Source organism: Megalopta genalis, chromosome 1, assembly GCF_051020955.1.
Source record: "Megalopta genalis isolate 19385.01 chromosome 1, iyMegGena1_principal, whole genome shotgun sequence".
NCBI lineage: Eukaryota > Metazoa > Arthropoda > Insecta > Hymenoptera > Halictidae > Megalopta > Megalopta genalis.
In genome coordinates, this window is record NC_135013.1 from 2519032 (window position 1) to 2547012 (window position 27981).

General features: G+C 40.2%; 2 protein-coding genes and 1 long non-coding RNA gene across 5 annotated transcripts in view; 2 read left to right on the top strand and 1 right to left on the bottom strand.

Moving 5' to 3' along the window:
* Positions 1–15359, top strand: part of LOC117223626 (ATP-binding cassette sub-family G member 4) — a 40859-nt gene extending 25500 nt beyond the window's left edge. For both annotated transcript variants that reach the window (XM_033475994.2, XM_076518961.1), the window contains exons 2-13: positions 1103–1430; positions 4738–4921; positions 5039–5162; positions 5787–5932; positions 6828–6951; positions 8978–9092; positions 10472–10597; positions 11110–11231; positions 11949–12117; positions 12385–12641; positions 12753–12886; positions 13552–15359. In XM_033475994.2, the coding sequence (XP_033331885.1) occupies positions 1214–1430; positions 4738–4921; positions 5039–5162; positions 5787–5932; positions 6828–6951; positions 8978–9092; positions 10472–10597; positions 11110–11231; positions 11949–12117; positions 12385–12641; positions 12753–12886; positions 13552–13771 (1938 nt within the window). In that variant the 5' untranslated portion in view covers positions 1103–1213 and the 3' untranslated portion in view covers positions 13772–15359. The remainder of the gene's footprint in view (positions 1–1102; positions 1431–4737; positions 4922–5038; positions 5163–5786; positions 5933–6827; positions 6952–8977; positions 9093–10471; positions 10598–11109; positions 11232–11948; positions 12118–12384; positions 12642–12752; positions 12887–13551) is intronic.
* Positions 15360–15992: 633 nt separating this feature from the next.
* On the bottom strand, positions 15993–27604 carry LOC117223627 (ATP-binding cassette sub-family G member 4). Of its 2 annotated transcripts, none has more exons than XM_033475995.2 (12): positions 27326–27604; positions 23687–24000; positions 21867–22174; positions 20683–20856; positions 20265–20475; positions 19219–19326; positions 18283–18401; positions 17991–18159; positions 17816–17916; positions 17565–17720; positions 17346–17464; positions 15993–16576 (listed from the first exon to the last, which is right to left on the bottom strand). In XM_033475995.2, exons 2-12 carry the CDS (start codon positions 23859–23861, stop codon positions 16348–16350), a joined length of 1869 nt encoding a protein of 622 aa, XP_033331886.2. In that variant the 5' UTR covers positions 23862–24000; positions 27326–27604; the 3' UTR covers positions 15993–16347. The 2 variants fall into 2 exon arrangements, with proteins under 2 accessions (XP_033331886.2, XP_076375109.1); XM_076518994.1 differs by lacking the exon at positions 27326–27604 and adding an exon at positions 24772–24937.
* On the top strand, positions 19273–22288 carry LOC117223628 (uncharacterized). The gene is made up of 2 exons (XR_013032736.1): positions 19273–19389; positions 20237–22288. It is a non-coding gene; the product is annotated as an uncharacterized LOC117223628 (long non-coding RNA).
* Positions 27605–27981: the final 377 nt, after the last annotated feature.

A 27981-nucleotide genomic window follows, 5' to 3' on the forward strand; every position in this document is an offset into this window, starting at 1 on the left:
ATGTTTTAATCTCGATGGGTCTTCGAACAGTCGACGGCCTGTTTAGAGAGCAATCTGCGCGCGTGAAATCGTAAGATGACACTGTTTACACGAAACTGCGGGGCACCGTGGACGGCAAAAGATACACATTAGGTTCCAAGGTACAGTAAATTCTCCCCTAATCGATTATAATCAGCTTGCACACGAAAATGGACAATTTGGGAGGAGGTACGATTATTCGAATTGCCCATTTTTGTGTACAATCAGAGCGTCAATTAGGGAAAATTTACTGTAGATCGTTGACAAGTTTATGTCAAGGTTATGTCAATATTTTAGAACATTATAAAATATTTTCTATAAAAAGAAAATACATATTAGGTTCCAAGGTACAGCAAATTTTCCCCTAATCGATTATAATCAGCTTGCACACGAAAATGGACAATTTGGGAGGAGGTACGATTATTCTAATTGCCCATTTTTGTTTACAATCCGAGCATCAATTAGGGAAAATTTACTGTAGATCGTTGTCCATACTAAAATGTTTGCTGGCATTTTAGATTCACTTTTTTGTTTCTTTATTTAATTGTTATATATATTATATATTCTATAAAAAGAAAATATTTTAGAATATTATAAAACATTTTCTATATTTTCTATATTTTTATAACAGAGGAAAAAAACATCGAAGAAGCAATATTTTCTTTTTATAGAAAATATTTTAGAATATTCTAAAATATTGTCTATAAAAAGAAAATATTGCTTCTTTTTTTTAATAATATTCTAAAATATTTTCTGTAAAAAGAAAATATTGCTTCTTCGATCTTTTTTCCTCTGTTATAAAAATATAGAAGATATAGAAAATATTTTATAGTATTCTGAAATATTTTCTATAAAAAGAAAATATTGCTTCTTCGATTTTTTTCCACTGCTCGGGTCACTGTGCGATCAGCCTCGATCGGCCCGCGAAGGGTCAAACACGAGTGCGGGTCACGTTGCCGGGATCTCGTGACCGTGTTGGTCACGCGCGTTTCTTTTCGGCCCCGGCACGAACGACGACGGGGCCTGTGAGAAACAATCTGCGGCTCAAGGGGTGAACAATAACGGCCATTTCCTCTTGTTACAGTGGCGCGGTGCTGGTCGTCGTTCCCTTATGTTGAATTAATCGGCGAGCGTTCGGCCACTGATACATCTCGGGGCACTCGACGAGCTCAAACGAACCGCCGCGCTCACCACCATGGAGGTATTGTTGCACGAGGCGAGCAACGGCCAGGGAACGAACGGAACTACCGCCGGGAGCTACGCCGCTGGGAAACAGCTGGTGGCCAGAGAGAAACTGGAAGCCGCGAGGAGCGCCGAGAAAGGGGCGCGCTTCATGGAAACGGCCGCGGCCGACACCATTGACATCTCGTTCGACAGGATCACCTATACGGTGTCGCTCGGCTTCAGGAAAGGTCAGATTCGAAACCGTGACACACTGCACCGTTCGCGACGCATGATTCAGGTTGCACGTGATCTTTATTGCTTTTTTTTAACGCTTAACAGACGGGTTGCTTTCTCTCCGTCTTTCTCGGTTTCCGGGGATTTTTGAAGAGAAATATACACGTATACAGGGTGTCCCGAAAATGTCTCGTAATCCGGAAATGGGAGGTTCCTGAGGTCATTTGAAGCAACTTTTTCCTTTGCGAAAATTTTCTCCGAGGCTTCGTTTACGAGTTATTAACGAAAAATACTGACCAATAAGAGGCGAGCTCGGCTGGCGCGCGGCGGCCCAGCCAACGAGCGCGCGGAGCCCAGTTCCGCTCATTGGCTCGGCCGTCTCGCGCCAAATGATCTCGCCTCTGGATTGGTCATCGGTTTTTCGTCAATAACTCGTAAGCGAAGCCGCGGATTGCATTTTCGCTAAGGAAAAAGTTGCTTCAAATGACCTCAGGATTCCCCTACTTTCGGATTGCGAGACATTTTTGGGACACCCTTATATCGTTCCTTCCTTCTTTGCTTGCTTTTCTTTAACTTTTTTCTGCGTTTTTCGTTTATTATGTATGTAGTATATGTTAATGTTAAGTGAATGAGTAAATATTAATAATAAAATTGTTAATTTTATAAAATAAAACCGTGCTTTTGATCCAATGTTTTAACAGCGACACTTATTCTGTGTTTGACGAGTATACTCGTCATCGCTTAGTTCTCGCGATACAGATAGGCAGACGGTCGTCAGACATGAGCCACGGCATGGATGAGTTTGCTCGGAGATTCGAAGGAAAGTTTCTCTCATCCACGTAACCGTGATTTATCGTGGATTATGCAACGAATTGGAAAGCATGACAGACTCCGCGCGACCGATTCAATTGCGTCTATGCGCTTACTGCAACTTCAGTAGAAACGTAAAAATGCAGAAATTATCGTTGCGCGAGCAGGCGACAGAGACCAAACTATAATAAGGATTTATCTCACTGATAAATATAGTTATTATCATTATTATTATTATTATGAAATTCGAGATGTTATGTTAACGAGGAAAAATGTTTTTCCTCTAATTGAATGAATTAAATAAAATTCGAGATATATATTAATGAGGTAAAATGTTTCTCCTTCAATTGAGCGAATTAAATAAAATTCGAGATATATATTAATGAGGAAAAATGTTTCTCCTTCAATTGAGTGAATTAAATAAAATTCGAGATATATATATTATAATGAGGTAAAATGTTTCTCCTTCAATTGAGTGAATTAAATAAAATTCGATGACAGTGCTTGAAACGTCGAGTTCTTCGACGTCTCTCTTCGTCGACCTTTTTCCTCAGCATGCTTGTCCTGCCCGTTAATCTTCAATTGTGCAGCGTTGCCTCTTCCATTCTGCGATCATCAGCTTCGATATTGTGTTTAGCTTAATCTATCCGTTGTGTTTAGGTTAATCTATCCGTTGTGCTTCCATTAATCCCCATTGCGCTTCCGCTTGTCCTTGTAATCCGCATCCATTCATTTCCCCATCGCTCAATCTGCCTTCGTTCCTCGCTATTTTATATCGGATCCCCTGCCCTTTCTTCCTCGAAGCTTTTCCACGTCTCCTCCGGCGTCTACTTTTCCCTATTAGTCGCTCAACCCTTTCCTCATTAGTTCCTCTCCACTCGTCGCTAATTCTCCCACTCCTTCGTCGGCTCCTCCCTGCTTCATTGTCATCGATTCGCTCATTCTTTCCCCATCATTTCTTCGTTACGCCCCCCTCCACCCACTTTTCTCCCACTTCTCGTACTTTCTCTTTCCATTAAATCTTAATCCTCTATGTGTGTGGGCCGAATTTTTTTCTTAAATGTAAAAAAATTTATGCAACGGAAAATCTATTATTATAAATGCTAATGCTTTTAGCATTTATAATAATATTATATATTATATAATAATAATATTATATAATTTATATAGATTTTAGCAAGCTATTATATATGCTAATTAAAGAAATATTTAACAGTTTAAACAACTTTATTATAATTAATTCAATTCGTAACTTTGAAGTAACAACGGCTTACAATGTTGCCGTTTGAATTTGGCGTTGAACATTGATTTATGTTGCATTTGGAACTAGTTGCCAAATAGTTTTTTGTGGTCCTGAATTTTCCTCGTCTGATGATAATTCGTTACTAAATTCATCGTCGCTGTCAATAATATTTATGCATCGTCTCGTCTAATTCTAATTCTTCTTTTATTTTTATATGATTTTGTGACCATATTTTGGGTATTTGATATATAAATTTGAAAACAGAAGAAAGCACAACTATTATCCTAAATAGACTCAAATCTACCAAAATATCCCAATGTAACCTGAAAGTTACAAAACTGTATCATATAGAAGTAGTAACAAAATGATTATTGAAATGCAAATAAATAAATTCTTATCGATATACGAACTTAGAGCTATTATATACGCTCTTTTTTTACTTAGCAAACACCGACAAAAGCACAAATAATCTCAATTGCACAAGATGGTCCCTTTGGTTTCTATCTGCAGACATAACTGGCAAGGTATTTATTTTGACATTTCAGGTTGATGGTGCTGCCAACCGTCATCAATATTGTTATCGGTTATTTGAGAAGCATTATACTACAGGCTGTCCCGAAAATGTCTCGCAATCCGGAAATGGGATTATTTTGGTCATTTGAAGCAACTTTTTCCTTTGCGAGAATTTTCTCCGAGGCTTCTTTTACGAGTTATTAACGAAAAAAACCGACCAATAAGAGGCCAGCTCGGCTGGCGCGCGGCGGCCCAGCCAACGAGCGCACGGAGCCCAGTTCCGCTCATTGGCTCGGCCGTCTCGCGCCAAATGATCTCGCCTCTGATTGGTCACGGTTTTTCGTTAATAACTCGTAAACGAAGCCGTGGATTGCATTTTCGCTAAGGAAAAAGTTGCTTCAAACGACCTCAGGAATCCCCTACTTTCGGATTGCGAGACATTTTTGGGACACCCTGTATAATTAAGACGTATACATCATCTTGTGAAAAAGAACTAAAACTATTTGGTAAAATGTGGATATATTAGCTTGTGATTTGAAAATTACATGGGCCCCATAGAGAGTTAACTCAAATAAAACCGTTTGTTATCTCGTCCTAAATAAAATTGTCCCATTCACGGCTCCAATTCTCTTCTGTACATTGTCAAAAATTACCAAGAAAAGGAGACGTTCGCAACAGCAACGCGGACCCCAAAGAGATCCCGAAGAAGCCGGTGTATTCAACAAATTTTAGGAAGACGACGTGTGTGGTTCTAGGTCAGAAAGAAATACTGCACGGAATCAACGGAAGACTTCCGACGAGGAGGCTGACGGCCTTGTTGGGCCCGTCCGGGGCAGGGAAGTCGACTTTGCTGGACGTTCTCTCGGGTTACAAAACGACCGGCGTGAACGGCAACGTTTGCGTGAACGGCCAGACGCGGGACATGCACGCATTCCGGAAGTGAGCCCCGACTGTATTTCACCCGAATCTACCGAAACGAATTTAACATTTAACTTAACGGGCTCAGGTCCCCCGCGGCTGGCCACCGTTCTGATTCTATTCAATTGAACGTCGCAGATGCAGCACGTACATCACGCAGGACGATCGGCTGGAGCCGTTGTTGACGGTCGTTGAGAACATGAGGGTGGCCGCTGACCTCAAGCTGTCGACCAAGATCCCGCGATACGAGAAGGAGACGATAGTGAGTAACGCTTAGATCAGTTTGCTCGGCTCCGATCGTCAATATTTTGAGTTGCGACGCTTGGTCGTTGCGGCGCTATTATACGTCTTTGAACTCGTTCGCATACTTATAGGGTGTCCCAAAAATGTCTCGCAATCCGGAAATGGCGGGTTCCTCGGATCGTTTGAAGCAACTTCTTCCTTTACAAAAATTTTCTCCAAGGCACCGTTAACGAGTTATTAACGAAAAACAGTGACCAATAAGAATCGAGTACGGCTGACGCGAGGCGACCCAGCCAACCAGCGCGCGAAGCCCAGTTCCGATCATCGGCTGGGTCGCCTCGCGCCAGCCGAGCTCGCCTCTCATTGGTCACTGTTTTTCGTTAATAACTCGTTAACGGTGCCTCGGAGAAAATTGTTGCAAAGGAAGAAGTTGCTTCGAATGACCTGAGGAACCTGTCACTTTCGGATTTGCGAGACATTTTTGGGACACCCTGTATGTAGGCATTGTATAAGAAGAATTCTGTTTTCCGCGTGGGTTTCGCGAGGACAGGCGACACCGAAAACGTTTACTCGTCCACGCGTATCGCGGAAACCGATAAATTCTCGGTGGAAACCGTTCGAAAAAGTGAACGTGTTATTTCAGATCGCGGAGATTCTTAGGACTCTGGGCCTGCACGAGCACGCACACACGAGGACGGAGAGGCTGAGCGGAGGTCAAAAGAAGAGACTGTCCATCGCTCTGGAGCTGGTCAACAATCCTACCGTTATGTTCCTCGACGAGCCGACCACGTACGTGTGATATGTACAGGGTGTTCCACGATTATTTTAACAGCCGAAAATAAGGGATAGCTGAGGTCATTCGAAGTAACTTTTTCCTTTGCGAGAATGCAATCTGCGGCTTTGTTTACTAGTTATTAACACGAGATTAACGAGAAGTTATTAACAAGAATTTAACCTTGACCAATGAGAGATTCTAATGTATTCTCAAAACGAAGGATTTCGCCTTTCCATGCCGAATAATTGGATTAATTCGCATACTGCTAGACACTGATTTGATGTTTCTTTTAATTGAAGCCCTAAGCGTGACTGATGCATATTATTTCATTGTGACGACAAGACCGAATTCATTTATTATATATAAATGAATTCCTATTGTAATATATTATAACAATATTTATACATTAATAATATACAATAATATTTATACATTAATAATATATAATAATAATATTTATACATTATTATTTATATATTGTTAATAATTCATAGTAATGAATTTATAATATAATCCATTCATTTATAATATACAAATGAATTCCTATTGTAATATATTATAACAATATTTATATATTAATAATATACAGTAATAATATTTATATATTAATAATATATAATAATAATATTTATACATTATTATTTATATATTGTTAATATATTATATATATATAATTTATTTCTTTATTTTAATTTTTCTTAATTCTTTAAAAAACATTTCTATAAACTTTTTCAACGAAACATATATTATAATAGGAATCATTGATACGATAATATAAATGATAATATGACATACGATATACCGATCAGGTGACGATTTAAGTACACCGGGTCACAAAAGACCCGGTGACCGCAGATCAAGGGTTAAAGGAACGAACCGAGTCGTTCAAAATCCGCTCACTTTTCGCAGAGGTCTGGACAGCTCGTCCTGCATGCAAGTGGTGAATTTGCTGAAGCTGTTGGCGCGTCAAGGAAGAACGATTGTCTGCACGATACATCAGCCTAGCGCGTCCTTGTTCCAGCTATTCGATGTGGTAATGTGATAATGTCGTTGTGTTCTTACTATTACTTTCTCATTCGTTCACGCACTTCTAAAAATATGCTTTCACAAATTTTGTTATACGTTTGAAAGGAACCCCTACGAAATCCTAAAGATTCTCGTTATAAAGAGTGAATCACAAATTAGCCCCCCTCCACCCCGATTTTTCAACCCCTTTCGATGGTCTGACGAAAAATTGTTTCCTGTCAAAGTTAGTTAACCGGCAAGAAATTGCAATTGGTGAGATTTCAATTAAAAATTGCTTTTCGATAAAGAGCAAGATCGCCGTTGTACAGGGTGTCCCAAAAATGTCTCGCAATCCGAAAGTGACGGTTTCCTCGGATCATTTGAAGCAACTTTTTCCTTTAGAGAAATTTTCTCCGAGACACCGTTAACGAGTTATTAACGAAAAACAGTGACCAATGAGAGGCGAGCTCAGCTGGCGCGAGGCGACCGAACCAATGAGCGGAACTAGGCTTCGTACTCGATTCTTATTGGTCACTGTTTTTCGTTAATAACTCGTTAACGATGCCTCGGAGACAATTTTTGTAAAGGAAGAAGTTGCTTCTAATGATCCGAGGAACCCGCCATTTCCGGATTGCGAGACATTTTTGGGACACCGTGTATTTTTAAATGAAAAACCAAATTCTTCAAAATTCTTCCAAATTTTTCCAAATTCCAATTTCAAATCAAATTCTTCACGTGCGTTCGTAATTTTATATTTCAACCGCTGCGCCTCGTAAACTTCAGTTAACCGTCATTACGTTACAGTTAACCTTTAATGTCTCTACCTTTAACCAACGCAGCTTGAACTCGCGCCGATGTCGATAATTGACGTATATGTATATGGTCCAGTTTGCTAATCTTGCGCAAAAACGACGATCTGCGCACCAGGATGACAAATCGTTGCCGTTGGAATCGCGATTGAATATCGATAATAAGCTCCAATTGACGTGGCTTTGAATATTCATAGCGAAGCTGGTAATACAGACGACCGCTTTAATTCGCTCGTCAACCGCGAATCGGTTGAATTCTATGAATTTTACTGCGTGCTAATGGTATACGACGATCGAATTTTTATTGCACGGGCTCGAACGCGATCGTTTTTTGTCGATATTATATATATATCGATATATATAAATTGAGTACCCTTAATTTAATAATAAATTAGTATTCAATTAGTAGTTAATCAGTATTAGTATAGGCATAATTCATACGTATCGGTGTTCATTTTACGATCATAATTGCTGCAATATATTTAATTACATATAATTAATTTAATTATAATAATTGTTCGAATTACGACCATAATTGACCACTGCTGGTCCCCACGTTTTTACCATATTTTCACCGGAGACAAAAATCGTGTGTCGACTTATGGAGGTCATTGCGAAGAGAAAGCAAGCTTCGGTCTTCAAGTGCCATTGTTTATGTTTACATGCAAGGCCTCGGTGTTATGCGCCGCCGAATTATTGCAAATATCGTGGCAATAGATTCATGGCAATTTTCCGTTCAATGTCAGCCGAAGATCGTCGTGTAGCAGGCCGTTGAATTCGTCTCGACGTCGCCTATAATACTATGAAGTTAAAATTACCTAATTTCATTTAAAAATATAACGGTGACTTTGTCCTTTTTTATCGAAAATCAATTTGTTTTTAAATCTCAACGATTGCAATCTTTTGCCGGTTAAACACTAATCAAATTCGACAGAGAACATTTTTTGGTCAGACCATCGAAAATCGAAATCTTAAAAAAATATTAAATAAATCTATACAAAATATTAAATATTTTCTATGAAGCGAAATTTTTCGAACTTCGCCGATTTTTTCCTGAACAAAGTGTGTCAACGAAACTTGAGCTCACCGTCCAAATCTTTCGTGACTGCGGTCAATCCGGTTACTCCGGTGTCGTTCCGGCTGTTTCAGCCGTGTCGCAAAAATAATTTTGCCGTCTCTGCCACTTTGTCTCGAACGATCACAGTGATTACAGGCATATAATTGAAGCGTTCGTTTCATCGACAGGTTTACGTATTGGCGAAAGGCGAGTGCTTATACCATGGCACGACCGACAAGCTGGTGCCCTATTTGGAATACATCAAGCTGCCCTGTCCTATGTATCATAATCCAGCCGATTACAGTAGGTCCCTTCTATGAAATTAAAAGTGTAAAAAACGCGCTCCCTTACCACGAACCTCCTTACTTAATTATACGCACGAAACAGCAATTTGCATCAATCTTTGCGTGCCAGCAGTGCCACGGGTCTGACACTGATTGCGTATATATGATATATAATAATCCTTTATATTAATATTATTATTATATTATATTATATATATATATATATATATATATATATATATATATATATATATTAATATTATATTATTATATATATAATAATATTATATTATACATATAATATAATATAATAATATTTATTATAATAATAATAATACAAAATATAATTAAAATATATAATAATAATAACATTATTATTATTATATATTATAACAATAACTTTTCCGTTCGGTCCCAAGGTTGACGGAGGCCGAATTTTTTTTGCGTAGGACGAAAAAAGGATACATAATAAATTCTCCCAGTTTGTCACTCAGCTTGTAAACAGAAATGGAAAATTTTTGGCAAGAGGAGACGCGATTAGTCGATCCTCGAGAACTGGTTTCTATAGACAAGGTTATGTCAATAAAAACGAGCCGCGATGATCGAACAATCGTATCCTCTCTTCCCAAATTGTCCATTTCTGTTTACAAGCTGAGCGACAATTGGAGACAATTTACTGCACACAGCTTTGCGAAATAATAGGTCGTCAAAGAAAGGATACATATTAAATTCTCCCGATTTGCCTCTCAGCTTCTAAACAGAAATGGAAAATTTTTGGCAAGAGGAGACGCGATTAGTCGATCCTCGAGAACTGGTTTCTATAGACAAGGTTATGTCAATAAAAACGAGCCGCGATGATCGAACAATCGTATCCTCTCTTCCCAAATTGTCCATTTCTGTTTACAAGCTGAGCGACAATTGGAGACAATTTACTGCACACAGCTTTGCGAAATAATAGGTCGTCAAAGAAAGGATACATATAAAATTCTCCCGATTTGCCTCTCAGCTTCTAAACAGAAATGGAAAATTTTTGGCAAGAGGAGACGCGATTAGTCGATCCTCGAGAATTCGTTTCTATAGACAAGGTTATGTCAATAAAAACGAGCCGCGATGATCGAACAATCGTATCCCCTCTTCCCAAATTGTCCATTTCTGTTTACAAGCTGAGCGACAATTGGATAGAATTTACTGTTAATAGCTTTGCGAAATAATAGGTCAAAAGAATGCATAAAATGGGATTATAAAATTTCGTCTACGATTTGACGTACTTTGCTAATGTTGTTGTTGAACCAACAACGTTTTCTGTGTTTCTTGAAACGCGAAACGGGTGCCGAAAATTTTTAACGACTCCGAAATGCGTAGAAGTCTGTACTTCAGCGATTTTGTTCGCGATTACAGTTATTGAACTGGCTTGCGGCGAGTACGGGGAGGACAAAGTGGCAGTCCTGGTGTCAAACTCCCAAAACGGCAATAACATCGGATGGTTCAACAGTTTAGACGTCATGGATGCAACAAGTTTGAGAGGTACATAAATAATTTTTATTCCGTGACAAGCAGAATAAATTATTGTGTCTCAAAAATGTCTCGCAAACCGGAAATGAGAAGTTCCTGGGATCATTTGAAGTAACTTTTTCCACAGCGAAAATGTAACCCGTGGCTTCGTTTACGAATTATTGACGAAAAACACTGACCAATGAGAGGCGAGCTCGTCCAGCGCTTGGCGACCGAGCCAATGAGCGCACGAAGCCCAGTTCCGCTCATTGGCTCGGCCGCCTTGCGCCAGCATATCTCACCTCTCATTGGTCACTCTTTTTCGTTAATAACTCGTAAACAAAGCCGAGGATTGCATTTTCGCCAAGGACAAACTTACTTCAAATTACCTCAGGATCCTCCCATTCTCGGATTACGACACATTTTTGGGACACCCTATTTATTATATTATATATATATATATATATATATATATATATATATATATATATACATATAATAATTAAGGCAATAACCTTGACATAAACTTGTTCTTTTTGTTGCAGCGTTGCATCCCTCGAGGAAGAACATCGACGCGGACGATAACGACAGTCTGCAAGCGACCTCTTTGGCGCATCAGATCAAGATCCTAATGCGCAGAGGCTTCCTCAAGTCGAAGAGGGACACGGTAGGCCCGCATTATCCATGAAATCGCATTTTAATAGCCGGTTGGCTGAAATTCCGCGTCGCTGAACCGGACGAAGCTATCCTGTGTTTACCTGTTGGCACGGCTGGCCAGTTGACCTAACTTTCTCTCGAACCGCGTCTTTATTTATGTTATTATCGTGCGCCTATTAAACGCGACAAATGCTGCACGCATGTACAGGCATCGAGCAACGCTGCCGATTATTGCGAACGTGCAAATTGAGCCGCTTGATACTCGGAGTTTAACATTATAAAAGAAATTGAAAATTTAAAAACAAATTAAAGAATATGTTCAAGGTAGACGCTTGTTTCGAACTGTTTCAAAAATTTTTGAAGCAGTCTTTGGAGAACTGGTGTTTTTAATTATTAACGACGTTTATTAATATAAACGTTAAAACATAAAATTCTTGATATAAACGTTGAAACATAAAATTCTTGATATAAACATTAAAACGTAAAATTCTTGATATAAACGTTAGAACATAAAATTCTCGATATAAACATTAAAACGTAAAATTCTTGATATAAACGTTAGAACATAAAATTCTTGATATAAACATTAAAACGTAAAATAATTGATACAAGCGTTAGAACGTACAATTCCTGATAGGATATTATACAATGAATGCTAACGTTTTGTTCGTATATTATTGCACGCTGTTTCCTGTTGTAACAAGTTACAATCATTGTATTATCGCAGACTCTGACACACTTGCGGATCATGGTCAACATATCTGTGGGTTTAATGCTCGGCTCCGTGTTCCTTCAGACCGGCATGGACGGTGCCCGAGTCTTGGACAACTACAATCTCCTATTTTCCATTCTAATACATCACATGATGACCACGATGATGCTCACCATAGTCACTTGTAAGTCTGTTCTGTCGAACGGTTCCGCCGTCTGCTTCCATGACCTTTCGACCTCGATATTTCCACCTGGTAGTGGGAATATTATTTCCATTTCTATTACATTTATTATATTTTTATTATTTATATTTATTATACTGTTATTATTTATATTTATTATACTTTTATCATTTATATTTATTATATTTTTATTATTTATATTGATTATACTCTTATCATTTATATTTATTACATTTTTATACATATTATTTCCATTGTTTCCGTTTCTAGTCCCCATGCAAATGAGCATACTGCTGAAGGAGCACTTCAACAGATGGTACAGCCTGAAAGCGTTCTACACGTCCCTAACGTTAATCGATCTGCCGCTCTCCGTGTTCTGCTGCCTAATTTTCACGGTGATAGTGTACTTCCTGACGTCCCAACCGCTCGAGATCACACGGTTCTCGATGTTCTTCGCGATCAGCTTGCTGATAGCGTTTATAGGCCAAGGAACCGGTCTCATGATCGGAGCAGTATTCGACGTAGTTGTAAGTGCGCTTGCTGCTCTTCGGTATTGATGACAGCATCGTTACCGTCCGTCGCGCGTAAAATAAAGAAGAAGAACTATCGCCGGTGACATGAAAAATCCTCGATTTCAGAATGGGACGTTCCTGGGGCCGACGTTATCGGTGCCATTGATGATGTTCGCCGGATTCGGTGTCTCATTAGGCGATATACCGATTTATCTGAAGTGGGGCACGTACGTCAGCTTCCTGCGATATGGCCTGGAAGGGTAACATTTCCTATTGTTGCTTCGTTTCTCCCCTAATCGCGGTCGCGGATCAGCTGACTTATTGGCTGTTGTCGCCGTCACGACAATTTCTGATTAGGGTAGACGTACTGGATGTTTAATATTCTTAAATTTTAAATTGCATAGAATGTGTACAAGTTTTAACAGATCAGTTGATAACTTTAGCTTCGATATCTACTCTTCAACAGGATAACATAACATAAATTGACATAACACATAACAATGTAACATCTTAATAATAATAATAAAGACCACTGTAATATTCGCTGGTACATTAATTTTATTTTATATTACAGTAATACTACTGTAATATAAATACTAGTAATATTTACTAGTATTAATAAAATAAATACTAGTAATATTTACTAGTATTAATAAAATAAATACTAGTAAATAATTTAATGTACCAGCGAATATTACATTGGAAACGTTATAAATACTAGTATTTATATTTGTAATTTATATTATTACATTATGCATTTATATTACATTAATATTTACTAGTATATTCAATAATATAGATGGCCAAAAAAGCTGCACTCTGGCCGCAACCGGTGCATCCACCCTACCGTTCTTTTTCTGCAGCAATTGCAAGAAACGAGACAACGGCAACGTTAAGCGACAATAAACTGTCTTTTAATTCACAGGTTCATCTGTGCCATATACGGCTACAATCGGCCGCTGTTAGACTGCAAAGGGAACACGAACTTCTACTGCCATTACAAATATCCGTCGAAATTCCTGTCGGACATCACCATGGACGCGAGTCAGTTCTGGAACGACATAGCGGCACTGGTCACGATACTTATCTTAACGCGAATCAGCGCTTATCTTCTCCTCAGATTGAAGATCGTTGCTCTGCGATAAATCTCGATCCTAAGAGCGACCTTGTATCTTGACTGTCTATCGTGATACTAATGCGTAACATATATCGACGGTTGTAGGCAGAGACGATGCGAAAGAAATCTGTCATTTTTCTTCTTCTGTTTCACGCGTTAGTTAGCATAATTTAATCGAAGGCGCGGGATCAGCTTGGTGCGCGGCTAAAATGTATTCTGCAATATCTTCGAGAGCCTTGTTAACGTCGACTCGCAAGGGAACATACAAAAAAAGAAAGAAAAAAGAAAAGAAAAAGCGTCCGACAATACGCTTACATCACCGAGCAGTGAAACTCTGTATTTTTCATTTCTGTAGATTTCAAGTCGACGTTGTTTCGGTATGTTTCCTTGTTTTCGACCAGCCGGTTGCTGTTAGGGTTGGACCAACGATTGCGCGCTAAACGTTAGTTACCAATGGCTATTGTAATTATTAAGGCATTTAAATTGTCAATAGCTTTACGCGTTACTCGTACTGCGAACGCGAACAACGAATTTTTGAGAGAAAACGAACGCAGACAGTGTATAAAATGGTTCCAGAGACGGAATATGTACAGGGGGTCCCAGAAAGTAGGGGATTCCTGAGGTCGTTTGAAGCAACTTTTTCCTTAGCGAAAATGCGATCCGCGGCTTCGTTTTCTAGTTATTAACGAAAAACAGTGACCAATCAGAGGCGAGATCATTTGGCGCGAGACGACCGAGCCAATGAGCGGAGCTGGGCTCCGTGCGTTCGTTGGCTGGGCCGCCGCGTGTCAGCCGAGCTCGCCTCTTATTGGTCAGCGTTTTTCGTTAATAACTCGTAAACGAAACCTCGGAGAAAATTTTCGCAACGGAAAAAGTTGCTTCAAATGACCTCGGGAACCTCCCATTTCCGAATTGTGAGACATTTTCGGGACACCCTGTATAATGATTCAGAAATGTTTCCGAGATGCTTGCGGCAAGAAACGCGAGAGATTCGCGTTAGTCTTTTGCGATCTAGAATATATTTTTTATTCGTGCTGTCGCAAGAGATCGATCGATGAAAGTGTTACAAACTGTATAGAGGATTATGTGTAATCTAAGGTGATATTATTCCGAAAAGCTGTCTTTCGGTGATCGAACGTGATATTTAAGGATTGCTCAACGAAAAATCAATTGGCGACACGTACGAGTTCTTCGCGCGTTGCGGCTAGCGTTGTACATAACTACACAGGGTTTAACGTCGTTTTAAGAGACGCGGTTTTTCGTAAAACATTGTTATCATCGACCGAGCTTCTTCATTATTTCAACCCTCGGACCGCGGTCGTCGGGGCTCGTTTAGACTCGGTGTATTTAAATCGTTCATTAATTGCTCGTGTCTCGGCAATTGAACGAAGACTAGTAGGTTTACGAGAAGTGTCTCCTCTAAAAAAAGGAGGGCGTTGAGAAATGGATGCAAAAAGCTGCGAACAGGCATCGTCGATTGTGTCGTTGCGAGGCTAACCGTCCGAGGGTTAATTCATGGATCCAATTCTCAGCCACGTATTTAAGGAGTTTTTATACAATTATTTTGTTAAGATTTTTATACTGATGGGACCAAAAATATAATTCATCGGTTACAATGTGCCTTGTTACTTATTTATATATATATTTTTTTTAATTTCTTTCAGGAGACTCTTTTATAAACTGTCTTATAAACTTGTATAAAAGATTTTTATACTGATGGGACCAAAAATATAATTCATCGGTTACAATGTGCCTTGTTACTTATTTATACATATATATATTTTTTAACTTCTTTCAGGAGACTCTTTTATAAACCGTTTTACAAACTTTGTACAAAAACCTGTTATAAAAACTTGAACTATAATTTACAAAAAGGAAGGCCGCGCCAATGCGAAGCATTTCTCGCATTCAGAGCCATTCAGGTCGTTACTATACATACACGGAAATGCTGAAGCCACAATCTTAAATTCTTTTGACACAACGAGAACCCCATTTTTGTTGTACGCTTATCGACAAGCGCGATAACCCATCGTTCGTAACGCGCATTACTCGTGTTTTCCAACCATGGAGAACGCGTTCGAAGATAGGGGACGTACATACTTTGAAGAGTGATGTCTAAATTATCAGCGTGTTAATTTGTAACCACGCGTCGTACTAAATGCGCGTCAAAATCGGCACGGAACGAGACGCAATAAATTCCTCATCGTTTCTGAAATGCGACTGCCGAATTGTTTGTTGCTTGCAATCAATTGGAAAAGGATATAACATTTATTTAGAAAAGCAATGATTTGTGACCGCTTTGAGCAAAAATTGATATACGTATATACAAAATATTGTCGGTATAGGTTTAGTGTTAAATCTAATCTAAAAGAATATATGTAAGTATATTCTTATAGTTTGTTCCTTAAATACAAGCAAGAACTTTCAGCTCCGGCTTAAATCGTTGTACAATTATAAAAAAATACGAGTTAAAATTCGCGATTAAAAATACAATGATTATTCGTTGGAGAGTGACGTCGGAGAGTCTCTTACGTAGACGACGTAATAATTACTTGGTAATGTTGCTCGAACTAGAGTCACTTTTTATCAAAAGTTATCAATGTTTTATCTCTGTGCTTTGTGCGCCTTCCACTTCAGTACTAGATAAGTGGCAACCTGCAGACATGCTATCCAGATGCACAGAGCAATTATAGTCATGTAAAATGGAACTGTTGGCATGTCCAACGAGTCTAGAATACTGATCGGAGAACGTAGCGGACAATAGATTTTCGAGCACGGCAACTTCTCCCTCCCCCCGTCATAAAGTGCCTGCAGAATACCTTCGAACGCGTACCTGCAAGTACAAATAGTTTTGTAACTGGTCGAAATACAGTAATGTCTCCCCAACTGACGTTCAGATTGTACAGAAAAATGGACAATTTGGGAAGAGGAGATACGATTATTCGAGCCTTCTAGCTTGTTTTTATAGTTGCTGACAATTCGTGACTATAAAAATGAACCGCAAGGATCGAGAATAATCGTATCTCCTCTCTCTAAATTGTCCATTTTTGCGGACAATCTAAGCGTCAATTAGAGAGACATTACTGTAGTTGTTTTGACCGCGGCATTGATTAAAACATTTGGAAGAAAATATTCGTACGTAAGAAACAAAATTATAAGCAATAACTAAACGATTATCAATAGCTATACAAACATGTCGCAAGGCTAGAATAATCGTATCTCCTCTTCCCGAATTGTCCACTTTTGTGCACAATCTGAGCGTCAATTAGGGAGAATTTACTGTATACGGTAAGTTCTCTACAATTGTCCGTCAGCTTGTAAACCAAAATGGACAATTTGGGAACAGGAGATACGAATATTGCCGACAATCGACAACTTCAATCGGCAACTATAAAACGCTCGAATAATCGTATCATATTGTGTACAAGCTGAGGATTGACTAAGGGGAATTTACTGCACTCGGCACACAATTAAAAAAGTTATTTTGAGGGTCACGCTTAAGAGTAAAAGAGAAAGAGAGAGAGAGAGAGAGAGAGAGAGAGAGAGAGAGAGAGCGAGAGACGATCTGTTTATAAAAATTAGTATAGCTTACACCACCGTACCTGAAGAAACTGATTACGCACAGTGGTTGCAGGAATTGCGCCACTTCATTGAATTTCAAGAAAAATCCGGCGAAGAGGATCATGGGCATGTTGACGGCAGGAATCAGAAATACTCCTAACTGAAAATATCGAACGAAATTAGTTGATCATGGATCGGGACAAGTTTCACTATTCTATGTACAATTAAATCATGGGAGCTCGCTGTGATAAACGATTTACTTGTTGATCGAAGGCAACGCCGACGAGCATGCCTGACGATTGTCCTAAGATGGTCGTTAGAGTACAAATCAACCATATACGGAAGAACCTGTTGCATTCTAGAGGCTGGCCGGTCATGTAATACGCTATGACGATGAACACGGTGGGACAGAGAATCTGTACATAAATATATAATAATAATAATAATAATAATAATAATGCAATAACTATTCATACAATTTTTCTGTAATTCAAATTGACATTAATTTTACCTGCAATGGCAAATCCGACGTAATCTTTGCTATGTAGTAAGATCTCAGACGGTACCAATTGTTCAAATATTCACGCAAGAATACAACGGCCTCTATAGGAACTGCAAACAATGTACATGTTAATTACTCGGGACGACAGGCCCTCTTCCAACAAGTTGGTAAACTTCGAATTTACACATTAATACGGATGGCATCGAGCTCGAGAAATACAAGAAGAGCAGAACGAAGAATACGTAAGCAATATTGCTGTTGACTCTGTCAGCTTTGCCACCGGTATCGTAAAACACGGCGCCCAGTAATAAACCAACTACCACGTGCGCGGCGAATCTGAGCTTGGTCAGCGTCTGAAAGCAAAATTAGGCGACGTATAGAGAGGTTAAAAAAACATAACACAGCGTAGATAATGAGACTGAAAAACACAGTTCGAGTGTACGATTAATTAACGCGTCGGGTATAACTGTACTAACATTGTCCCGTCTGTTACAGATCATTCCTCTCATTAGCAACACCTTCAACTCTTGCGACATGGACGACTTCGACTTCTTCGCGCCATTTTCACTTCCTGGCGCGTCCGTTACGTCTGAGTCTGAAATGTTGATCGGAATGAATAACTGTTATCATTGCATCAAAGAGGTCTCATACACCAACTTCATGGAAAAGAAACACGAGCTACAACTTTGAAAAATGATTCTTCGCTTGAATACAATTTCCGGAAAATATGGAAGCGATGCCGTCGAATTACAGCAATGTCTCCCTAATTGACGCCCGAATTGTGCACATAAATGGACCATTTGGGAAGAGGCGATACGATTATTCGAGCCTTGCAGCTCATTTCTACAGGGTGTCCCAAAAATGTCTCGCAATCCGAAAGTGGCGGCTTCCTCAAGTCATTTGAAGCAACTTCTTCCTTTACAAAAATTTTCTCCGAGGCACCGTTAACGAGTTATTAACGAAAACAGTGACCAATGAGAAGCGAGCTTAGCTAGCGCGAGGCGACCGAGTTAATGAGCGGAACTGGGCTTCGTGCGCTAGTTGGCTGGGCCGCCTCGCGTCAGCCGAACTCGATTCTTATTGGTCACTGTTTTTCGTTAATAACTCGTTAACGGTGCCTCGGAGAAAATTTTTGTAAAGGAAGAAGTTGTTTCAAATGACCTGAGGAACCCGCCACTTTCGGATTGCGAGACATTTTTGGGACACCCTGTTTAATTGTTGATAATCAGTAATTATAAAAACAAACCGCAAGGCTCGAATAATCGTATCTCCTCTTCCCAAATTGTCCATTTATGTGCACAATCTGAGCGTCAATTAGGGAGGCTTTACTGTAAAACTGTTTGGAACGTCGTTATGTTCGATCCACCTAGGTAATATAAGACCCCCTTATAATTCAAATTGCTTTGAAGTACTCATTCTGGGATGTCGAACCGATGTTTTCCATTTCTCGTAGGTCTCGTGACTTGTGTCGTACAAGCAGTCCAAGTTTCCACCTCTCTCGGCGGTCACGACCTCTAAAACTGTAACACGGTCGACTCTTAGTGTTGGACTCGTTCAATTGAGTGGGTCAGAATGATAGTGGCGTAAGTCGCATTTTTCTCATTGTTAGAAACAAGGAGCTCCATCGTTTACTCGCATGTGTATTGTTTACCGACTAAATTCATTGTTCAGATCATTTATTCTTCAGATAATTTATAGTAACTTTATAATCGATTTTGCTTAAGCTACAATTTATTCGACTTTTCTTTCGAACAAAAGTATAAACGAACGAATGTATAAATTACATTTTAACCCTTTGCGGACGAAGCCGCTCGACGGGTATTGCGTCGCTGTGGACGGCAGGTATTGGATATAGAATAAAAATGTTATAAGATATAATTATATTATTATAAGATTATAAATATGTGGAAAACTTTATACTGGTTTCTCTGGTAGTGACACAGAAAGACTGACTCGTCAAACTAAAATTCGTTCTGAACCTACGGTTAAATCAATAAATTTATATTAATAATTAACACTATGCCGTCCGCAGATCTTAGATACGATTCTTTTTTTTGACGCCAGCATAATAGCTTGGAAATTTTAGATTTTAAAAAAAATTTCGAAGATGGCGGTAATATAAATTCCTAAAATTAAGATCAGTCATCCAAGAATTTTCGTACTTAATTCGTAGTTAAATAAGCACAATGCTATAGTTAGTCTGCTGCCTTTTAACACCCAAGAAATATAGTTCAAATGTTATTTCAGTTTTTTAAAATGGCACCAAAGTGGTACCACCGGCATATAACAGATAGTTTTTGCTTGGCACCAGCGTGGTGCCACCGGACGGCATAGTGTTAATAAATTAATAAAAAGGGTGTCCGCAAAGGATTAAGACGTAAGTGAAAATTTTCGAAAATCTGATTTACGCCACCGCGATTCTAACCGCAGCCAATCGTGTTCCGACTTGGCGGATTACCAAATTCGGCGATGTTATAAAATTGTGGACAGACGTATTCCGCCTTGCCGAAGGTGCTCAGAACATTGTCCCATGGGCCACAGTAGAACGACTTTCCCTCGTGAACGACCAACAGGTCGTCGAACTTCGATATCATCCGACTGCTGGGTTGGTGGACGGTGCAGGCAACTGTACAGCCGAATCTCGCCATTCTATGCAGTAAACTGATCACCTGTGCAAAATGGTTTCGTTGAAATCTTTTTTCTCGCTCGTCCCATTCCAATCGTTGGACTGTGGATGTTCCTCATTGTAATGCTGCATATTAAGGAACTTCTTTCAGAGTCAAGACGGAAAAGGTCAATATAGAAAAACAGAACTTGCCGGTGCAGTTTATCGTCTGCGATTTACTACACAACATATATTATTCATTGTAAAGGACCTGCCACGAGGAAGTGCTGTCAAGGCCGCTGGTTGGTTCGTCGAGCAACAACAGCGACGGTCTCGTCACCATTTCTATTCCTATCGACAGCCTTTTGCGTTCCCCGCCGCTCAGATTCTCCACCAACGTGTCCAAACAGTTCAACAGGTTCAGATTGTCTGCTATTTCCTCAATCTGATCGAACATATACAATTGCATCGTAATTATTGTTTTAGCCATCGGCGTTGCACGCGTGTACGCGATCTGATGTTTTATGGGTGAACACTGTCATAACAACCGAGCGACATTTTTTAATGTCTTATGGGTGGACTTTTTAACGTCTCATCACGCATTCGTGTCAAAAATGATTACAGTTATTCTCCCAAAAATGTTTTTGGTCGGAATCGAAACATGCCGATCTGAGAATACTGAGGCATGATTCTTCAAGCCTCGTGGCGACCCCTCGTGAGAGAGGCCAGCATGCCGGTATACAGGGTGTCCCAAAAATGTCTCGCAATCCGAAAGTGGCGGGTTCCTCAGGTCATTTGAAGCAACTTTTTCCTTTACAAAAATGTTCTCCGAGGCACCATTAGCGAATTATTAACGAAAAACAGTGACCAATGAGAGACGAGCTCAGCTGGCGCGAGGCGACCGAGCCAATAAGCGGAACTGGGCTTCGTGCGCTGGTTGGCTGGGCCGCCTCGCGTCAGCCGTACTTGATTCTTATTGGTCACTGTTTTTCGTTAATGACTCGTTAGCAGTGCCTCGGAGAAAATTTTTGTAAAGGAAGAAGTTGCTTCAAATGATCTGAGGAACCCGCCATTTCCGGATTGCGAGACATTTTTGAGACACCCTGTATATAGATCCCACCCCGTATCTTTGAGGGGTGAAAAATTCAAAATAATAGGAAAGCAAGTAACAGCTAAAATGATGGCAAGCGAATATTCCAATTTTTTTGGAAGTTCATACCGTGCTTTGCTGCTTGCAAGAAATCCAAAAAATTAAACAACAAAGTGGAATGTTGCATTCGATAAAAGATTGCAGCTGTGAGGATCGAACATAATATACCAAGCTCTGAGAAAACCTGGTCTGGACCAGGAGAATTAAGAATTTTCAGTCTCGGTTCTACCTACAGCGACAGAATCATGTTCACCGTGATCCAATTATATTTGAATTAAGTCGACGCCGCCCCGAGGTGAACTTACAATCAAATGAAAAGCCCGATGATCACGGATGCCTTGAACTTTCAATCGCGCGGCAATGTACAGAGTTTCACGCGCGGTGAGCAGCGGCAGTAATGCGAATTCTTGCGGTAAGAAACAAGTTTGCCGGCGAAAATTCTCGGCGTTGCATAAGCGGCCATTTACGGTGACGGAGCCTTTCACGTTGGCCAATCTCAGGGATGATATGATGCCGAGCAACGTTGTTTTCCCAGCGCCGGACGGACCTACGATCGCAGTTAGCCGTCCTGGACGGAAGCAACCGGTGACGTTCTTCAGAATTTGCTTCTTGCCTGGAAAAAATGGTTTCATAAGTTTAACAAGGTTATGTCGAACGAGGTTGGGGGTGCGCTTCCGGGAATTTTGTTGATTTTGCCCCGCAATAAAAACAAAAATTATTATTATTATTATTTGTAAATATTATTCCTAAATATTATTATTCTTAATTATTATTCTCAATTATTATTCTCAATTATTATCCTCAATTATTATTATTCTTAATTATTATTCTAAATTATTATTATTATGAATTATTAATATTAATTATTATTACTATTATTGATTATTATTATTATTAATTATTATTAATATTATTGATTATTATTATTATTAATTATTTTATTACTATTATTGATTATTATTATTAATTATTTCTCCCTTATTATTTCTTTTAATAATCGTATCTAAAATTATGCATTTTTGTGCGCAATCCGAGCGCGAATTCAGGGGAAAATTACTGTATAAAATAAATCTTCCTTCTCCGAGATGTAGATTGTCGTGGAACAAAAAGCAATCTGTTTGCAACCTCGACGACACGTTACGCCGAGAAATTATTCGATCGTATTGTTTTCCCGATTCATCTACAATTTATTGGTTGCTAAGTGCGACGGGTACGCTTTGCGAACGGAAGATGCAAAAATCCAGTCGTCCGCGTGAAACGTACACGGTTCAAGGCGCGATGAGGGATCGACGATTGTTGCATCATAGTTCAATGTAATTATAAATGTGCATAATCGTCTTCAATAGGTTTCGATCGATCGCCGTCGATATGCAGCAATTAATAACCGAAGCCAATAGAAACATGTAAAACGTCCTTGAGGACCTGTCCTCGATGAATCATACTTCTGCGAGATCAACAATTTAACCGCGAAAGCTCGCACAATTCCGTTCGCGATCTTCGCTATTTTTCCGAACAAATTATTCCAGGCTCGGCTGTCGATCGAATATGAAAACCGCGATGTTCTCTTCTTCGTTCACCGGGTATGTTTTATTCCTCCGTGTTCCTATTCTTTCGAGAACAATAAAATAGTTCCGAAGAGTCATCCCTCGATTTCATTTCTGTTCCCACCCGTCGTCTACGCGCTGTGTCACGATGAAACAAGGATCATGGCTCTACAGGGTATCCCAAAAATGTCTCGCAATCCGAGAATGGGAGGTTCCTGAGATAATATGACGCAAGTTTGTCCTTGGCGAAAATGCAATCCACGGCTTTGTTCGCAAGTTATTAACGAAAACGAGTGGCCAATGAGAGGCGAGATATGCTGGCGCAAGGCGGACGAGCCAACGAGCGGAACCGGGCTTCGCGCGCTCATTGGCTCGGCTGCCAAGCGCTGGGCGAGCTCGCCTCTCATTGGTCAGTGTTTTTCGTTAATAATTCGTAAACGAAGCCACGGGTTGCATTCTCGCTAAGGAAAAAGTTACTTCAAACGATCCCAGGAACTTCTCGTTTCCGGTTTGCGAGACATTTTTGGTACACCCTAATGTATGTATACCGTGCGCATCTTGTGCACGCGCAGATCACTTGCCTTTCTTGCAGCAAACTTCATAGGAGAGATCCTCGAACTCGACGTACATTTTCGAGAAGGATCGCGTCGCAGGATCGAAGAGACTCTGGTCGTCCTTCATTTCGATCGTGCATTCTTCCTCGATACCGTTGATTGTCATCTCGCCGATTCTGTCGTTATTGTTGCCCGACTCCATTACGATTCGTTCTTGTCGGTTCACCGCTAGCTAATCGGATCCTGTCACCAGCCGATCCATCAGTCATACGAGATAAACGGCCGGTGGAAGGTGATTGCGCATAGTATTTACTCGGCGTACCTTATGCGAATCGGAAACTCTGAAAACAAAACAGTCCCAGCGGCGTTTCGAATTACTAAAATTCCGTTTCCGTGAATTCGTCGAGAGGCGACCGGTTTGCTGTAATTTCCTTCTAATTAGCGCTCAGATTACGTACAAATTCTTGAAGAAGAGATACGAAATCACTATACATCCTGACTAAGTACAGTAATTTCTTCCAGGAATATTTTTAGTCAGAATCTGAAAACACTAAGGCAAAATTCTTCGAGCTTTGCGTCTCGTTTTCATAGTTGTTGACATTTCGCGAGAGAGAGAGAGAGAGAGAGAGAGAGAGAGAGAGAGAGAGAGAGCGAAACTCGGGTTGAACGAAACTACCTGGAAAGGCAGCGGCCAGCATGCCGGTGTACATTACTATAAACACATTATAATGCTAGAATGAAAACAATGACTCAACTTTTTTATTTCCAATTTTCTATATGTGAAAACGTTTTTAATATATTCGTCAGACTTTTCCAGTTAAAATGATAAGAAACACAACACGCTTTACACCAAATACGTAGCAAGTAACTTATTTTATTCCATTGCACAAATAGTAATTATAACAAAAAAAACCTTAGAAATATTTAATTAGAAATACACTTGTCCAAACTGTATCATGTTTGGTCTCATTTTAATCAGAAAATTATCAGCAATACGTTAAAAACAAGAATCAGTTTTAAAATATCAAAATTAAAAAAAGTTACGTCATTGCATTACGAGTTGTCATCCGGAAATTCAAGTCCAAGGAGCCCCGACACGTGTCGCACCATACCTGTTGATCGACTGCAGCAAAAAAGTCGATCAATTACAGGGCCGCAGCGATATCACAGCGCGAATCCGAGAATACTGAAGTTCGACGAATCCCGGAGAAATTACTGCACACCGTTGATACGAAAGGAACCGGGACGCGTTCGATTAAGGTACAGTCCTCCGATCATGGCAACAGCTGAGAACCCGTCGTATAATTAATAATTGTATAATATTATATAAAATTAATTGTATAATAATAATAATTATGTATATAATTTCGTTCGCAGAAATCGAGTTCGGATAAACGGAGTTCTACCGTATTCGTCAATTCCCAATGGAGAAATATGATCGCCGCTGTTGTTGCAAGGCGAGGATAAACGATATCGCGCGTTCCGCGAGATTAGAAACTTTCAGCTGTTGCTGTTGCATCCGGAACGATACAAACCAGCGGACGACGGACATGCGCGAGCATTGTCTTTAACCGGCGACTTGTAATTTGCGCGATAAAGAATACGAACGGTTGCTCGAAAAATAATGCGAAAGTTGCTCCGCAAGTAACGATGCTTACGTTGCTCGCCGTAAACAGCTTTTTTCGCGTTACGAAATTTCGCGCGATGAGCTCGAACGGGTTGCGGTTATGCAGGAATATTTCTGCCGGCGACGACGTTTCGCACGTATGCACGTATTACCAACGTGGATATCGGTGGATCGTGGATTTACGACCTGCAAATAAATCATCGATACGGTCTGCAAGTCCTCTCTGCGTGTTAACACGTTGAATGCCACGAGGGTCACCGGTGACCGGCACTTAACTTCGCGGTGACGCTATGGGGGCCACCGGTGACCGGTGCGCCCAAATTGGTAGAAATATATATAATTTAAAACAAATGTCAATATCTAAAATTTTGTACTATTCATTCAATTTAATTATTATTATTATTCATTCAATTCAAACAGTGACCCCCGTTGCAATTAACATGCCAAACATGGTTATACACTGTAACTTATCTGTTGCATATAATATTTCAACATTATATGTATCACATAAAAGAAAATTCATCGTGGCGCCACGGGCAATTTCTGTAAAACCGGCGTGGCATTCAACGTGTTAAAACAAAAAAATCTTGACCGTACAATGTCATGCATGCCAAACAACTTCCGTATCTGCATTCATTTGCGACGTGTAAATATTTCTGTTTCATCTTCTTCAGGGAGGAAAAAATCTTAGGGACAAAAAAACGCGCGCTGTTATTGTGCTCTGTATCGCTTGCTTATCGAGCGATTTCTTGGTTTCTTTCTTCCTTTTTGCAAATGTCAAAATATATAAATAATAATCGGTCCGTCGCCGTTCGAAGTTCATCGAGGGGCGAAGGGGGAAACGGCCCGCCGGCGTTTAACTAATCGCGAGAGTATTATAACGCTCATGTTGTTTATTTTAGTTTTTTAACACTAGATTTGCAGAGCACAACAAAAACAGCTGTTTTATATTAGTTTATAAAAGTGACAATAAGACGTTTATTCTGATTTTTAACATTTTTAACACTTTTATCGTAACATTTGCCGTGAGTAACATATAAATTGAATAGATAACTCACAAATGTATCTTCACGATACGAATAATCGTAAATTAAAAAGAATTAGTGACCCGTCATTTCGATCGGTTCCGTAAATCCAGTGTTAAAATTGATACTGTTTCCTTTGTATTTAATCGTTGCGATCGCGATTCGGATTGCGACGAGCTACGATCGCGGATCGATGCTGTTCATCGATTAATCGCAATGAGATTCATTTGCTAACGCGAGACACGTCTTGTTTATCGATTAAAGCGTGAACTTCGAAGCGGCTATCAAATGCGTGACATTTTTCCGTTGACGGCTCGACGACCGTCTACGGTCGAACGGGACCCGCATTCTGGCGGCGTGGTTGTTCATTTATATAGGGTGTCCCAAAAATGTCTCGCAATCCGAAAATGGGAGGTTCCTGAGGTAATTTGAAGTAAGTTTGTCCTTGGCGAAAATGCGATCCACGGTTTTGTTTGCGAGTTATTAACGAAAAATAGTGACCAATGAGAGGCGAGATATGCTGGCGCAAGGCGAGCTCGCCTCTCATTGGTCAGTGTTTTTCGTTAATAATTCGTAAACGAAGCCACGGGTTGCATTCTCGCTAAGGAAAAAGTTACTTCAAATGATCCCAGGAACTTTTCATTTCCAGTTTGCGAGACATTTTCGGGACACCCTGTATTTAAACGCGCGACAACCGATTGTTGCGATCTCCCGAAGAAATTCGATGCACGCGAAATCTCCGGCGCATTTTCTCGCGGCGGGGTACGTCCAAAAGATTAAGCACTGTCTCGGTGTAGTTATCGGTACGCTGCTGAATAAATGTCGGAGAAATGCGGGAAGCGAGCGGCACGAAAATGCGCAACGGCGGCCAACTATACATGATGTATACATACTATATCCACCAACCACTGTTCAGATCTGTCACCAACTGTCACGTACAATTCAAGCCCGTTAAACTGTGCTAGTAATTGCGATAAGATTCGCGTCGAGTGGATTTCCGTGTCTCGGACTCACCGTTTCACACGCAACAATAGCTCATTGTTTACAGCCGCCGCGTAGGTTTTCCAGGCATAGTCTCGTCGACCGTCGAATATGTCTACGAATCCCCGACTTGTTAGATCGTGGATGCTCGGATCATAGCGAACGACGACGAAGCAGATCGCGGAGAGAGAGGCGATTGTTGATCCCCGGCCGGCGTGCAACTGTTTAGTGAAAGGGCCGCGATCTCGATCGGAACGTTCCGGTTGATGCTACACGAATGAACTCGCTCCGGCGACTGCCGATCGCCGCCGCGCCGGTTCGCCGGCGTAATTCCCGTGCCCTGTATATCGCGGCTATACTGCGTTCGTAATTTAACCTTGATTCGCGATTAGATGCGAGCTTCGCCGTTTCAATACTAATCGGAAATTGCGGACCGGAGCGTACATGTTCGGTAAACGGGCTCGCTCTTGCCGCGCGAACTGAATCATGGATCTCGCCATTTTTCATGGATTTCCTCGAAACGTTCGTTCAGATTTACGTGTTCGGTGGTCAGCTGGTCTTTGTTCAACCCTCGCGGGTCACGGTGCGTTCTTCTTTTTCTCTGTCTATTTTTCTTTCATTATTGTTTGTAAAGCTTTTTGTAAGGAAATCTGTAAATACTATCTTGTTATGTTATATAATATATTATT

Coding starts and splice junctions, on each gene's coding strand:
- LOC117223627 (XM_033475995.2), bottom strand. CDS start 23,861: ATGGAGTCGGGCAACAATAACGACAGAATCGGCGAGATGACAATCAAC. Junction 18,402..19,218: donor GGTTCGACATCCCAGAATGA/GTACTTCAAAGC, acceptor TCAACATTTCAG/ACTCAGACGTAACGGACGCG. Junction 18,160..18,282: donor TCTGTAACAGACGGGACAAT/GTTAGTACAGTT, acceptor TTTTGCTTTCAG/ACGCTGACCAAGCTCAGATT.